The sequence below is a fragment of the Dermacentor andersoni genome, chromosome 10, assembly GCF_023375885.2.
Source record: "Dermacentor andersoni chromosome 10, qqDerAnde1_hic_scaffold, whole genome shotgun sequence".
In the NCBI taxonomy this organism is placed as follows: domain Eukaryota; kingdom Metazoa; phylum Arthropoda; class Arachnida; order Ixodida; family Ixodidae; genus Dermacentor; species Dermacentor andersoni.
The window spans coordinates 49,970,790-49,987,807 of NC_092823.1; the positions used below are offsets into that span (position 1 = coordinate 49,970,790).

Here is a 17,018-nt window from a genome sequence, read left to right on the forward strand (position 1 = left end):
GCCATCCTTGTAACGCCACTGTGGTTGTTCCGTGCTAGTGTGTGTAGGCAAGACTATATCGCAAAATTGAATTGGTTCTTTTTTTTCATCCTACAAAGTTTATCCATATCCAGCATAGCTCACAGTTCTTGAGATTTAGTGTGCACAAAATGCAACCGCATGTCCGGTATTTTGCCCAGCCTGTAAAAATACCACTGGGATTGACAGTATCCGAAATAAAAATAACTAAATATATGGTCCAATAAACGTTTTAGGTCAATAAGGACCGTTTTGTAGATAAAGTGGCACTTTAAAAGGCGCATTTTATGACCGTGTTTTTGGAATGTTTAAGCATTAAACATCGAATAATTTTCAGGTTATATAGGATCTTGTCTTTAGTGCTCTTATCGCCACCTACCATACCATAAGCTTGGCGGTGCAATCAATAATATGTCTTGATAAACATGTGCAATTTGAAGAAAGGGTTGCCCGTTTCCTGCAGGTGGAATGTGGGTCCTAGGCATCACCATGGCAGCCTTCATTCATGCTTTTGCGGTGTTCGCAGAAGAAGGAGGCAATGACCAAGTGAGCAGTGGTAAGATTTCTTAAAATGAAACATCAGAACGCAGCAATGGTGATACGTTAATATACTATGAGAGAAGTCATAGTAACAGGAGGGGGGGGGGCATTGAGCACCTGCGTTCCTTCCCCTGCTCATTCCTCAATGCAAATACACATTCAGCCTTCATGAAAGTGCGGCCGCTGCGGCTGGGGGTTGAAAGGGGTAGTAACAGCCACTTTGTGCCAGAAGTAGAACAATATGCCGTTGTTGTCGAGTGGCTCAAGGCTGTTCCATAATACGATATTATCCTCTTGCCGCGATGGTATCCTTAGGCGCAAGAAAGGTTTCTTTTCGCTGAGATCTGCAAAGATTTATTTCAAGTGGTGGGCCTTTTGTAAGGTCATCCGCTGGTATTGAAGGCTGCGTTATTAATAGCATTGATTCCTCATTTATGGAAACGCCAGCTCGTTCGTAGCTTTCTTGCTTTAAGAGAGAAAATTTGATCTGGTTAATTTTTTCACTGAGGCGCTCAAGAATTGGGCCACGGCAGTTTTTCATGGTTTCGTAGGGTTTTTTCCTGCGTGGAAATAAGCCGTCCATTAATTTCAATGTATCCCGAACAAGCGAAAGAGTTGGGTTCAGTGTTTGTGTTCTATAAAAATTGTAGCAACGGGGCTGCAACGGTACAATTTAAGAACACAAGCTTATCGTAAGTTTCGTCAGAAGGTTGCTAACATACATTTGGTTTAATCCGTAGAGCGGCTTTCATAAAAAAGATATCAAGGAAAATTAAATGAAGACAACAGCTGACGTTCGAGGAGATTATGTGGATTCGTTGTTTATCGAAGGACTCCAAATAATGTATTAGACGGAAGGCAATGCCCATAAGTTCAACACATGCACAAAAAAAAAAAATCCCAGGAAGCCCCACACAACTGTGAACGTTTAGCATTGAAACAATGTAGTGACACACCGTATAGGGCTCCCAACTTCAAGTATGTCAACAGACTACAGCGCCACTCCTTCTCCTGCGGCGAGCGACGTCACCGTGTAACAGGTTGCTGACACCATGAAGCCCTGGTGGTGCCCACGATTGTTGCAATGTTGCTTCTCGTGTCGCTGTTGTTTAGCCATGATTAAGCGGTCGGGTAGCCAACGTGCGCGGCACTGTTGTTTGCCGAACTGCAGCAACAGTGGCAAGAACGCTTGGGGCCTGGTGCCGCCTGCCAAGTTATACAGTTTTCGGCGTAAATGGTATGAAAAAAAAAACGCAGACAGGCATGCATAATCGCCACCCGCAGAATTAAGTAAGTCAATGCGAAAGAAAGCTTGCTGTTTCACCCCAATGTTTCGTATTAAAATCCAATAAAATCAAGTTTAGTTCACATCTATACATGCTGTAGGCGGCACAGTCAAAAATACAATATCAATTTGGCTTGACAAGGATCTGCGCCGCCTTTCAAAATTTGTGTACGAAATAAAGGGAAACAAGAATTAGCAACAGCATTCGGACATTGTTCGGTAGCATTATAAATAGGGAAGAGAAGAATATTAATGTACGCAATGAGAATGAGAAAAAAAGTGTTCCTCAAGCAGTGTAGTAAAAGGAGAATCATCATTGGTCTACAGAAAAAAAAAAGGAATTCGAAAAGCCAATCGGTCAATATTAGATAGCATATGAACTATGACAAGAGAGGAAGCTAAATATACGCAGTGAAGAATTGTAGTCAAAGCAACGTATCACAATTTACATTCATCATTGTTGCAGAGACATAAAGAACGAAGTGAGTAATCAAAAACCAAGTGAATTTAACAAGGACGGTAATGACTAAGAAAGTAGTAGTGCTCCATAATTGATGCTTGTCCGGGGTATAAACCAGGCCGCATTATGATGAGTATTGTGTTTTTTTGTGCTTTTGGATAATTTGTATAAATGTTCAATAAAGTGACTTCCTCGATTTTTTCTCTAAGGTACCGTTGCAAGAGTAATTCATTGAATACTAAGTTTACAGCACAAGCTTGAAGTTTCTTAAGAAGGGATTCAGTGTGTTCGTCATAGGCTGAGTTGCTAATCGAACGCACAGCCTCTTTGTAACAGAGAAAGCTTGGTAATGTTTGACCCTGCAGTGTTGCCCCGGACAAGGTGACAGTATTCTAGGTGTGAAAAAAGAGACTTATAGGCTAATAGCTTCACGCAGGTGGGCAAAGAAACCGTACCTTTGCAAGGGCACCCACGACGCCTGCAAGTTTACAGCTGAGCTTGTCGAAATGTTTATTCGAGTTTAAATGTTCGTCAGAAATGACGCCAAGGCATTTAACCGAGGATGTTATATCAACACGCCATTTTCCTAAGATTATAGGGTTAGTAATATTAACCCTGGAATATTAAGGTTGAAATAAAGTGGCTTTCGTTTTGTCCGCGTTAATCGGTAATGAGTTTACTTTACAACATCTATTAAGCTTATTTAATGCTGAATTTGCGCAAGTCACAAGTTCACTACAGCTGGCAGACCTGAATAGTAATGTGGTATCGCCGGCATAGATAATATATTTGGGTGTAGAAGTAATGTTTGCTATGTCATTATTAAAATGATTAAATAGCGGCCCAAGAAGGCTCTCCTGAGGCACCCGACATGTTACTGATTTAAGATTTCATGTATGGTTTGCTATAACAACTATTTCACATCGGTGCTCCAGATAGCTGTTTACTATGCTTAAAAATACGCCTCTGAAGCCATAGGTTTGGAGCTTTCCTATTGATGCTTCACGGTTAATCCAATCGAAAGCCTTGGAGAAGTCTATGAATACTCCTAGTCTTACTAACTTCTGTTCATAGGCGTTAAGTGTAAATTCTGTTTACATGCGTTAAGTGTAAATTCATTTTCCCATTTCCGTGGAGCGTCCTTTCGTGAAGCGAAATCGGTCGTCTGTAAGGATGTGATGTTTTTCACAGAATGAAACCATTCCAACAATAATTCTTCAAGACATTTAGAAAAGTTCGGTAAGATCGATTTTGGTCTGATTTGATAATATGTTCTTATCACCACTTTTAATAATAACTTACTTTCAATAGTTGCATTGCTTTTGCAAATGTACCATCTGAAAATGCGACGTTAAATGCATGCTCTAATACCGAAGTGATAATATTGGTACGTGTAGACATATTTAATAGGACGAATTTACAAGCCATCAACATCAGTGCTTCTACTGTTTCGAGATGTTATAAATGCATTATATATCTGCTAAGCACTGGTAGGTATTAGAAATACACTGACCGGATTATTATGTGTCAGATTGTCTAGGCTAGCCGGATGATGGGGGCTGTTTATGAGAGAATTAATCATTAAACGAATTTGCTAATAAAGAACCAGACACTGGCGTGTCATTTAGATTTATTTCTTGAGGCTGCTCCAGAGTCCGGATTACTCACCCTAGTACGCCATTTAGCTTTTGCCAGACGAGATCGTTGGGTTTCATAATATGTGAATTGAATACATTGTGCATATAATTACTTTTGGCCTCTCTAAGGATATGCGTTAATTTGCTTCTAAAAGTTTTGAAATTCTGGAAGTCATTTGCATCTCTCGTTCGTAAATAATTTATATACAGCCCATCTTTTTGTTCCATTTGAGATAGAAGGCTCTTTGTGATCCAAGGTGTTCGGATTCTTTTGTTCCGCTTTCTTGTTTTATTCAAAAAATGTCTGATATAACTCGATTTCAATAGATGTAAAGAGGAGTTATACGCTAATTCAGGATCAACCATGTTGTATATTTCCGAACAGTCAGTGTTCACTACATCACTCCGGAAAGCGAGATCGGATGGATATCTTGAAATGAGACTTGCTCTTCTTTATCGGGTGAGCGACGTAGGTTTGTGGTTCAGTGATAAGAAAGATCGGGATGTGATCACTTATGTGTATGCCATTTACGCCGGAAAGCGAACTGTAGTTTGGAATGAGAAGGTGGAGTAACGTCTCAGTGGTGTTTTGGACACGAGTGGGCTCATTATTAGTGTTACTGCTAGCATCAGACTCTAATATCAAAAGGAAGTGTTGCTGTGTCGGTGATGTGTGTAGTAAGTTGATGTTCACATCACCACGTATAACCAGCTTTGATCCAGTTTTATTTGGCGAGCTCAAAAACTTATCCAGAAATGCAAGGAAGGCCGTTGTATTGCCATTTGGACGACGATAAAAAACAGATAAAAAATATTGTCACCCTTTGATACCATTAGGATTTTTCGATCCTGCGGCGACACCGCGAGTGGCGTGCGTGACGCGTCTCTAAATAAATACTTTGATAACATTACCCGAATATATATGAGATGAGTTCGATTCCACCCAGCACAATAGAAATATTAAGATTCTCTTTTTGTCATTGAAGAGCTGCAGATAGCAGCCTGTGTATGCCCAGTAACCCACATTGGCGTCAAGGAGGTTCATTTAAATGCGGTCCGTAGTCAGCGGCAAGCACCCAGTGAGCCACGTTAACGTAAAAGCTGTACGTTGAAAAGTGGCACGTATCCAGTGTCACATAGCAGTGATCCAAGTTACTCGGACGGTTAGTTTCTAATACCGTTCCCTCAGCACAGCATCCCGATGTTCCACGCATGGAGGATTCTGATACCATGCTTTTGACCTGCATGAGACCATGAACTACTCACTAAGTTTAGTTGGGAGAAACGGGTTGAGGCGTAGAAGCATAGTCACATATCGCAAAGTGCATGAAGTATTGTAGGAATGCCAACTGCAATATTACACCGAAGCAGAGACAGTAAGTAACCATTAATGCATGATAAACTCCGGAGTCGTCAACATTGCCGAGAATTTTTCACCTACAGCTGCTGCGTGCCGGTGTGCCGATTCCGTTATTAGTTTTCACAGGTTTCTTAACGACATATTTTACCTTGAATATGTATGTTCACAATATTTAGTTTTAAATATGTATAAAATGAATTTCTTTTTTGGAAGGCTTCTCGTTTAGGAAATAGCTTTACGTAGCCATCTTACTAAAACCGAACTGTCATTAATTAGAAGGATGGGGATAGCTATGAATTGCCACAGATCATAATCCATGATCATGATCTATGAGCTTTCGTCGTAAATAATGATGCTAATAAGGATGCATTCAGTGAGATATCTCAACGTTGTAAGCCAGATCCCTTCTCGTTTGTGCGATAAATTTTGGATAACAACGTAAGTCTACACACACTCTCGCGCTAATAGCGCTTCGGTTGTGCAATACAGAGCTATGCAACGCATCCTATCAATCCTCGGTATTCTGCCAATTCGTTGTATTGCATAGTCTTGAAAATTTCCTGATGTAGTGAGAGGAGGACGGAGAAGACGAGAACCCAAGTAATGCCCAAGCACTCCTTTTCTGTGACAGAGTAGCTGGCTTCTGCCTTCTTTAAAGTGCGGCTCGCATACGCCGACGTACTCGTCATAGTTGTCTTTCCGTTGTGCGAGGACTGCATCAAGTCCAATGCCGCTGGCGTCCGTGTGTACCTCTGTAGATGTTGTAGGATCGTAGTTTCGAAGAATCGGTGGCGAAGTGAGTAGTCGACGTAGTTGCTTCAAGGCGTCGTCACACTACACTTCACTACACTGAGAATAAATTTGTGATAACAGAACTTGCGAGTCACTAGGGAGTTTTACATACTGCGAGCCAGTATTTGGGGATGCAAACTAGCGGGTCCACACAAGAATGCGAAAAGGCACACATAAAAAGTCGAATGGGTAGAAAAACATTCTAGCAGGGCGTGGCGCTTTGGATAGCAAGAACCCATTTGGCTACGCATAGCCGTTTGTGCGGGCAACATATAGAACTCCCTAATGTTGTTACAAAAAGACGCGTTAGTTCGCACGCTCAAATTTTGACATGGTACTTGTATGCAATGATGCAATGTTGTCCTTCCAAAGCAAAGCTTCCGTCCACTCTAAACCACTCTAAACGCCTGCATCGGTATATATATATATATATATATATATATATATATATATATATATATATATATATATATTTAAGGCACAGTTCTGTAAGTCCGATGCATAGGTAGTTGAAGAAACGAAGGGGCCCACAGACAACGATTGCATGTTTAATGGTGTAACGTTTCGACCCTGCCACGGCCGAAACGTTCAACCATTAAACATGCAATTTTCTTTAGTGTGCCACTTCATTTCTACAAATATATATATATATATATATATATGTATATATATATATATATATATATATATATATATATATATATATATATATATATATATATATATATATATATATGTGTGTGTGTGTGTGTGTGTGTGTGTGTATGTGTTTGTGTTGGGTTATGAAGAATGGTTGTTAAGATGGGCGCTTCTGCGGACGGAAAGCTAGATTTAAGAAGGTATTTGTGAAAGAAACTCAATATAAAGACTGAAGTGGTTATCACACGATGGACGCGTTGTAGCAAACTACTAAGCAGATGCTCGCAATCCTTCAATAACACTAAGATTTGGTTGTGATATGGCGTATACAGAAAGAAATACAACAGCCTAGTTCATGGCAGTCTGAAATCGCAATGGGCGATTGCAAATTCCATGAACAGTAATAATTTGTCTTCACTATGTTTAAATCGTCCAAGCTTGAAAAAAATTTATGACGATATTTTTTTTCTCAATGAAACTGGCTATTTAATTTATTTGTAGCTTTTACTCGCGCAACATCGTTTTAAATTTCCGTAGAAACATTTTCCGGGCATTTAGGTGGAAGTTAAAGCCAAAGAACCGTCTTGTGTTAATACTGTTGTTCTTCTAATTATTGTATGAATAACAAGTAACACAAAACGTGCAGATAATTGTCAAATAACGCGTAATCGGTAGTTTATGTATACACCACTTTTTATAGGACCTTTTGGGATCAACATTTATGCGGAAAGAACGGACGAAATACTTACTGTACAAAAGCATGCTGCTTATCTGAAACCTAGGGTTACTACTGACATTCTTTCAGAGATGTAAAGGGTTTGAAAATATGATGAAAGCTGAAGGTGATAGTAAACTGGTTGACATAGCTGGTCATTTCATTTTGCCCCTCCTTACGTCTTCGTCATTACTCTACGATGCCAGATGTGAAAACACGAATTACTGAATGCGACAATTTCTACAAACATGTGTGCCATGGCGGGAACGAAGAATCGCGCAGGACTTCACCCGACTTTCTTAAGACGTTGCTCTACCAAAAACTGAAAGGTAAGAGGAAAGTGCAAGTTACAATAAAACTACGCATTGTTCAAGTAATTGCAAAGATTATTTTAGTATAGTTCGTGAAGTGTAAAAAAGCAATTTGAAATGCATAGCAGCTGCTGCTTTCTAGCGCTTCAATAAAAAAATACACTATTGAGCTTTTCACGCAGAGTAGCTTTCTGTTGAAAGATAGCCTGTCAGATTTATGAGGCCGGAAACTGACGACCGCGACACACACACACACACAGACACACACGCGCACACGCACATGCACACGCACGCACACACACTGAGCCTGTCACCACCGCGGCAAGAGGGCTCCACCTACTTCCCCAGCATGAATAGACGTCCCCACAAAGCACATGTCCACAGTAAAGAATTAACACGAATAAGAGAAATGATCCATGTGTAACGCTAATATGTTCCCTCAGTGAGCTTACATAGACACATTTAACAATTTTAATAAGCAGGTAGCAGGCGATGGTCATGAAAGGTGAGAAAAAAAAGAAAAATAACATCAATATTTTGAGCCAATGGCCCGCATACTATAGTTCCGCCCTTTTCGGCAGAACCGTAGCGGTTACCCGCTTTACAAGTGAAGTTTCCATTGTTTTTGTTACTCAAAACTTTGAAAATTATCTTTAAGTTAATTGAGTAGGTGAAAATATCTGCTGTTGTTAATGGATGAATCGCTTTGAAACATTGCTCACACTTGAGTGACCGCATGATATGAAAACAAGCTGCTCGGGAAGTTCACACACGTGTTCGTCAATGGCACAGATGTTCATGGTGTCTTGGTTTAGGCAACCCACACAATGTAACTTATTGGGATTGATGAAATGAAACTTGGGGAGAAATAGCGATGAGACCCGATGGGGCAGTAGTCAATGGTGAGCACATATCAGTATATTTATTTACATCACTGTCGAAGACTATACTAGATTGAAATAGTTTCATTTGTTATAAACACCTCACATGCCTACTAAAGTTGCGTGACACTAATTTCACCTGTGAGGGGATTTCAAACTTGAGATGGTTTTCATGAAAAGTGTGAAAGTTTCGGAGAACGTGGAATTTTTCATGATGACGTAAAAGTAGCATATGATATCAAAGAAGTGGTGAGTACTTAACATGCAAAAACGAAGAGTTACTCTTCCACAGAGGTAGTGGAAGGGGGGCCATATTGAAGAAAATGCTCATTTTCAGGTAACTCTCATAATGAGAGATGATAAAAGTGATTTTCGGACTGTGTACAAGCTGGGCGAATTTCCACGTAAAAATTTTGACGCATGAAATATTGCATGGATGTTCACGTTACTGCCGAGAGAAAGTCGCAAAAAAAAAACTAAAGAAAACTGAGAGCTCTATTGTATAATGCGACAGTCATGAATGTCTTCGAGGGAGTACTAAATCAGAATGTAGAAAGTTCCTAAATGCCAATTTGTTTTGCAGGAATACTAGAAGAAGAATATACTCATATACAGAAGCCAGGCATGGAAAGTGGTGCCGATGGCGATCATGCAAACATTGGAATAATGGCGAGGAAGCTGTACTGCGTCTGTGTAAAAGGTGGGATAGGAAGTAATTTTGAAATTTGCACCTGTCTGTAAAAATGCCGTAACGCTGTATTTTTGTACTGCGATTATTTTTGTCACTGGGATTTTCGGACATCATATTACAACTCTGCGAAATATGACTCACTTAAAGCCTAAGTATGCCTAAACTTGGCCATTTATTTGTGAGTGATTTGTAGGCTTGCAACGTTTGTGATTTCATAGCTGATGGGGGCAAAAACCGAGACCCACGTCATTTGCTGCAGTGGTCGATGATGTTCCTTAACACGTACAGCTACAGTCACAGGGCCAGCGCTTTATAGTCTCTTGATATGAAACATGAACAACTTAGCGCTGTTAGCGTCCCGCTAATAATAATTGCCGAAATGACAGCCATTAACACAACTCCATGCAATATTTTCGGCATATAACCGAGAAGCACCTTGAATGAAGTGCCGGTAGAAGTCGCAGCGGTGCCAGCTCTTACTGAATCCAACTGATGCATCCAGGGATTCGAGTCTTTTGCGCTCTTAATCATCATCATCATCATCATCAGCCTAGTTACGCCCACTGCAGGGCAAAGGCCTCTCCCATACTTCTCCAACTGCCCCGGTCATGTACTAATTGTGGCCATGTTGTCCCTGCAAACGTCTTAATGTCATCTGCCCACCTAACTTTCTGCCGCCCCCTGCTACGCTTCCCTTCTCTTGGAATCCAGTCCGTAGCTCTTAGTGACCATCGGTTATCTTCCCTCCTCATTACATGTCCGGCCCATGCCCATTTCTTTTTCTTGATTTCAACTAAGATGTCGTTTACCCGCGTTTGTTGCCTCACCCAATCTGCTCTTTTCTTATCCCTTAACGTTACACCCATCATTCTTCTTTCCATAGCTCGTTGCGTCGTTCTCAATTTCAGCAGAACCCTTTTCGTAAGCCTCCAGGTTTCTGCCCCATATGTGAGTACTGGTAACACACAGCTGTTGTACACTTTCCTTTTGAGGGATAGTGGCAACCTACTGTTCATGATTTGAGAATGCCTGCCAAACGCACCCCAACCCATTCTTATTCTTCTGGTTATTTCAGTCTCATGATCCGGATCCGTGGTCACTACCTGCCCTAAGTAGATGTATTCCCTTACCACTTCCAGTGTTTCGCTACCTATCGTAAACTGCTGTTCTCTTCCGAGACTGTTAAACAGTACTTTAGTTTTCTGCAGATTAATTTTCAGACCCACCCTTCTGCTTTGCCTCTCCAGGTCAGTGAGCATGCATTGCAATTGGTCTCCTGAGTTACTAAGCAAGGCAATATCATCAGCGAATCGCAAGTTGCTAAGGTATTCTCCATCAACTTTTATCCCCAATTCTTCCCACTCCAGGCCTCTGAATACCTCCTGTAAACATGCTGTGAATAGCATTGGAGATATCGTATCTCCCTGTCTGACGCCTTTCTTTATAGGGATTTTGTTGCTTTCTTTGTGGAGGACTACGGTGGCTGTGGAGCCGCTATAGATATTTTCCAGTATTTTTACATATGGCTCATCTACACCCTGATTCCGTAATGCCTCCATGACTGCTGAGGTTTCGACTGAATCAAACGCTTTCTCGTAATCAATGAAAGCTATATATAAGGGTTGGTTATATTCTGCACATTTCTCTATCACTTGATTGATAGTGTGAATATGGTCTATTGTTGAGTAGCCTTTACGGAATCCTGCCTGGTCCTTTGGTTGACAGAAGTCTAAGGTGTTCCTGATTCTATTTGCGATTACCTTAGTAAATACTTTGTAGGCAACGGACAGTAAGCTGATCGGTCTATAATTTTTCAAGTCTTTGGCGTCCCCTTTCTTATGGATTAGGATTATGTTAGCGTTCTTCCAAGATTCCGGTAAGCTCGAGGTTATGAGGCATTGCGTATACAGGGTGGCCAGTTTCTCTAGAACAATCTGACCACCATCCTTCAACAAATCTGCTGTTACCTGATCCTCCCCAGCCGCCTTCCCCCTTTGCATAGCTCCTAAGGCTTTCTTTACTTCTTCTGGCGTTACCTGTGGGATTTCGAATTCCTCTAGGCTATTCTCTCTTCCACTATCGTCGTGGGTGCCACTGGTACTGTATAAATCTCTATAGAACTCCTCAGCCACTTCAACTATCTCGTCCATATTAGTAACGATATTGCCGGCTTTGTCTCTTAACGCACACATCTGATTCTTGCCTATTCCTAGTTTCTTCTTCACTGTTTTTAGGCTTCCTCCTTTCCTGAGAGCCTGTTCAATTCTATCCATATTATAGTTCCTGATGTCCGCTGTCTTACGCTTGTTGATTAACTTAGAAAGTTCTGCCAGTTCTATTCTAGCTGTAGGATTAGAGGCTTTCATACATTGGCGTTTCTTGATCAGATCTTTCGTCTCCTGCGATAGCTTACTGGTTTCCTGTCTAACGGCGTTACCACCGACTTCTATTGCGCACTCCTTGATGATGCCCATGAGATTGTCGTTCATTGCTTCAACACTAAGGTCCTCTTCCTGAGTTAAAGCCGAATACCTGTTCTGTAGTTTGATCCGGAATTCCTCTAGTTTCCCTCTTACCGCTAACTCATTGATTGGCTTCTTGTGTACCAGTTTCTTTCGTTCCCTCCTCAAGTCTAGGCTAATTCGAGTTCTTACCATCCTGTGGTCACTGCAGCGTACCTTGCCGAGCACGTCTACATCTTGAATGATGCCAGGGTTCGCGCAGAGTATGAAGTCGATTTCATTTCTAGTCTCACCATTCGGGCTCCTCCACGTCCACTTTCGGCTAACCCGCTTGCGGAAAAAGGTATTCATTATACGCATATTATTCTGTTCTGCAAACTCTACTAATAATTCTCCTCTGCTATTCCTAGAGCCTATGCCATATTCCCCCACTGACTTGTCTCCAGCCTGCTTCTTGCCTACCCTGGCATTGAAGTCGCCCATCAGTATAGTGTATTTTGTTTTGACTTTACCCATCGCCGATTCTACGTCTTCATAAAAGCTTTCGACTTCCTGGTCATCATGACTAGATGTAGGAGCGTAGACCTGTACAACCTTCATTTTGTACCTCTTATTAAGTTTCACAACAAGACATGCCACCCTCTCGTTAATGCTATAGAATTCCTGTATGTTACCAGCTATTTCCTTATTAATCAGAAATCCGACTCCTAGTTCTCGTCTCTCCGCTAAGCCCCGGTAACACAGTACATGCCCGCTTTTTAGCACTGTATATGCTTCTTTTGTCCTCCTAACCTCACTGAGCCCTATTATATCCCATTTACTACCCTCTAATTCCTCCAATAACACTGCTAGGCTCGCCTCACTAGATAGCGTTCTAACGTTAAACGTTGCCAGGTTCAGATTCCAATGGCGGCCTGTCCGGAGCCAGGTATTCTTAGCACCCTCTGCAGCGTCACAGATCTGACCGCCGCCGTGGTCAGTTGCTTCGCGGCTGCTGGGGACTGAGGGCCGGGGTTCGATTGTTGTATTCATATAGGAGGTTGTGGCCAAGTACTGCACCAGGGTGGCCAATTCTGCTCTGGTGAGAGAGTGCGTTACCGGTTCTGGTCACCGGGATCAGGCCGCACTCCAGGCCTGTTTGTGCAATTTCCTCAACACACGGTTTTTTTTTTTTGTATTTTCCGGTGGAGAATAGCGCGGCACCGGGATTTGAATCACGGTGCTCTTGCACTGGAGACGGATACTCTACCGTCCCCGTAGGAGTTAAATTAAAAATTAATTTATGGGGTTTTACGTGACAAAACCACTTTCTGATTATGCACGCCGTAGTGGAGGACTCCGAAAATTTCGACCACCTGGGGTTCTTTAACGTGCACTTAATTCTAAGTACACGGGTGTTTTCGCATTTCGCCCCCATCGAAATGCGGCCGCCGTGGTCGGGGTCCGATCCCGCGACCTCGTGCTCAGCAGTCTAACACCATAACCACTGAGCAACCACGGCGGGTCCCGCAGGAGTTGTACGCCTCATTTAACCTACAGTGGTGCCCTACTTGGTCAGTCAAGGTGGACCAATCTGAGCTCGGTTATACCGCATGGATGGCACTCGGCTAGAGAACCTGGTATTTATGACCTGCACATGTGAGTGTGAGGCCATACATATTTGAAGATATATATCTTTCTTTTCTTTTTCTTTTTTTAGGAGGGTTCCCGTACAGTGATAAAATAAAGGAAAAGACATTAAAAGAAAGAAAAAAAAAGAAAGAAAATGGGCGAAAAAAAAAAAGGAACATAACAGGTGATTTGAACTCGTGACCCTTCGATGTTGCCCGGAAAGATAGCTCAGTCGGTTGGTTCGTCAGGCCCCAGGCTACTTCCAAGCGCCACAGCTCCTCCTCCGAGCCTCACACTTACGTGGAAAGAGACTCATGTTGTCCGCGATAGTAGTTGGAAGGCATACTTTCTAGGAAAAATAGCCGCTCGAGGAGAAGAGCGAACTCGAGCGGCTTTAGAGGCTAGGAAAACTGCCTTAAAATATTTAGACTCGAGGGAAAGCTTCGTTAACAAACTATAACACGGCAATCAGCGATACGACGAGAGAAATTACTGATACGTGGAAAATTCCCTTGAAAAAAAATCTGGTTTGCGAGACAAATGCTTGTATGTATTGAACCTCTTAAAAGATGAGGGGGGGGAAATATGCGCTCACCGAGAGGGCATCGTCAGCACGAGACATCCACAAGGCACCTTACAGAGATGTGGAGAGCTTCGCGGCCGGAACGAAGCCTCCCCTCTCCGCCGGCCAAGAGGGGGAAACGCGCTTTCCGATCGCTCAAGGTTGCGCGGACAAAGCATAACTCTAGCGTCTAGGAAAAGCTTAACCAGGTGCGATGGCGGCACGCATAGCGTGGGAAGCTAGCCGCCAGAATAACTATACCAAGGACTGCTGCTGATGAGGGCGAAATACCTTCCTGTAATTATAATAACCCTAATAAAACTACCTTCGAGAAAAAAAAAAAAAGGAAACGGCCCAGAGGGCTATACTACGAGAGCTATGACTGATAGTTTTCTATATATATATATATATATATATATATATATATATATATATATATATATATTCATCTCATCTATGGGATCGCATGCGCGCGCTGTTGCTTTGTCTCTGCGTGTAGTATATTTAAGAGAGCCAGTTTAAGGGCGGAGAAGAAGAAAGAAAAGAAAAGCAAAAATGCAGCGCCGTGGTTTTAAAGCTCACCCGTGGTAGAGAAACGGAATGCGATATAAGCGTGCGTAGCCATGATACGCACACGACAAACTGCCTTAAAATATTTAGACTTGAGGGAAAGCTTCGGTAACAAACGATAGCACAGCAATCAGCACTCGAATATAATTATAACCCTAATACTAATTGTAAATATTCATCTCATCTATGGGATCTAATGCGCGCGATGTTGCTTTGTTCTGTGTGTAGTAGTTAAGAGAGCCAGTTTAAGGGCGGAGAAGAAGAAAGAAGAGAAAAGCAAAAAACTGCAGCGCCGTGGTTTTAAAGCGCACCCGTGGTAGAGAAACGGAATGCGATATAAGCGTGCGTAGCCATGATACGCACACGACAAACTGCCTTAAAATATTTAGACTTGAGGGAAAGCTTCGTTAGCAAACGATAGCACGGCAATCAGCACTCGAATATAATTATAACCCTAATACTAATTGTAAATATTCATCTCATCTATGGGATCTAATGCGCGCGCTGTTGCTTTGTCTCTGCGTGTAGTAGTTGAGAGAGCCAGTTTAAGGGCGGAGTAGTTGGAAGGCATACTTTCTAGGAAAAATGGCCGCTCAAGGAGAAGAGCGAACTCGAGCGGCTTTAGAGGCTAGGAAAACTGCCTTAAAATATTTAGACTTGAGGGAAAGCTTCGTTAACAAACTATAACACGGCAATCAGCACTCGAATACGACGAGAGAAATTACTGAGACGTGGAAAATTCCCTTGAAAAAAATCTGGTTTGCTAGACAAATGCTTGTATGTATTGAACCTCTTAAAAGATGCGGGGTGAAATATGCGCTCACCGAGAGGGCATCTTCAGCACGAGACATCCACAAGGCACCTTACAGAGATGTGGTGAGCTTCGCGGCCGGAACGAAGCATCCCTTCTCCGCCGTCCAAGAGGGGGAAACGCGCTTTCCGATCGCTCAAGGTTGCGTGGACAAAGCATAACTCTAGCGTCTAGGAAAAGCTTAACCAGGTGCGATGGCGGCACGCATAGCGTGGGAAGCTAGCCGCCAGAATAACTATACCAAGGACTGCTGATGATGAGGGCGAAATACCTTCGTGTAATTATAATAACCCTAATAGGACTACTTTCGGAAAAAAAAAGGAAACGGCTCAGAGGGCTATACTACGAGAGCTATGACTGATAGTTTTCTATATATATATATATATATTCATCTCATCTATGGGATCGCATGCGCGCGCTGTTTCTTTGTCTCTGCGTGTAGTACAGTTAAGAGAGCCAGTTTAAGGGCGGAGAAGAAGAAAGAAGAGAAAAGCAAAAACTGCAGCGCCGTGGTTTTAAAGCGCACCCGTGGTAGAGAAACGGAATGCGATATAAGCGTGCGTAGCCATGATACGCACACGACAAACTGCCTTAAAATATTTAGACTTGAGGGAAAGCTTCGTTAGCAAACGATAGCACGGCAATCAGCACTCGAATATAATTATAACCCTAATACTAATTGTAAATATTCATCTCATCTATGGGATCTAATGCGCGCGCTGTTGCTTTGTCTCTGCGTGTAGTAGTTGAGAGAGCCAGTTTAAGGGCGGAGAAGAAGAAAGAAGAGAAAAGCAAAAAACTGCAGCGCCGTGGTTTTAAAGCGCACCCGTGGTAGAGAAACGGAATGCGATATAAGCGTGCGTAGCCATGATACGCACACGACAAACTGCCTTAAAATATTTAGACTTGAGGGAAAGCTTCGTTAGCAAACGATAGCACGGCAATCAGCACTCGAATTTAATTATAACCCTAATACTAATTGTAAATATTCATCTCATCTATGGGATCTAATGCGCGCGCTGTTGCTTTGTCTCTGCGTGTAGTAGTTGAGAGAGCCAGTTTAAGGGCGGAGTAGTTGGAAGGCATACTTTCTAGGAAAAATGGCCGCTCAAGGAGAAGAGCGAACTCGAGCGGCTTTAGAGGCTAGGAAAACTGCCTTAAAATATTTAGACTTGAGGGAAAGCTTCGTTAACAAACTATAACACGGCAATCAGCACTCGAATACGACGAGAGAAATTACTGAGACGTGGAAAATTCCCTTGAAAAAAATCTGGTTTGCTAGACAAATGCTTGTATGTATTGAACCTCTTAAAAGATGAGGGGTGAAATATGCGCTCACCGAGAAGGCATCTTCAGCACGAGACATCCACAAGGCACCTTACAGAGATGTGGAGAGCTTCGCGGCCGGAACGAAGCATCCCTTCTCCGCCGTCCAAGAGGGGGAAACGCGCTTTCCGATCGCTCAAGGTTGCGTGGACAAAGCATAACTCTAGCGTCTAGGAAAAGCTTAACCAGGTGCGATGGCGGCACGCATAGCGTGGGAAGCTAGCCGCCAGAATAACTATACCAAGGACTGCTGCTGATGAGGGCGAAATACCTTCGTGTAATTATAATAACCCTAATAGGACTACTTTCGGAAAAAAAAAAAAAAAGGAAACGGCTCAGAGGGCTAT

General features: G+C 42.4%; 1 protein-coding gene across 1 annotated transcript in view; it reads left to right on the top strand.

The window, feature by feature from the left end:
* The window catches only part of LOC126543742 (neprilysin-11-like), a 66,014-nt gene that overhangs the window by 18,046 nt on the left and 30,950 nt on the right, over nt 1–17,018 (top strand). Inside the window, exons 3-5 of the mRNA XM_072285119.1 lie at nt 482–574; nt 7,653–7,775; nt 9,222–9,338. Of these exons, the coding sequence (XP_072141220.1) occupies nt 487–574; nt 7,653–7,775; nt 9,222–9,338 (328 nt within the window). The 5' untranslated portion in view covers nt 482–486. The remainder of the gene's footprint in view (nt 1–481; nt 575–7,652; nt 7,776–9,221; nt 9,339–17,018) is intronic.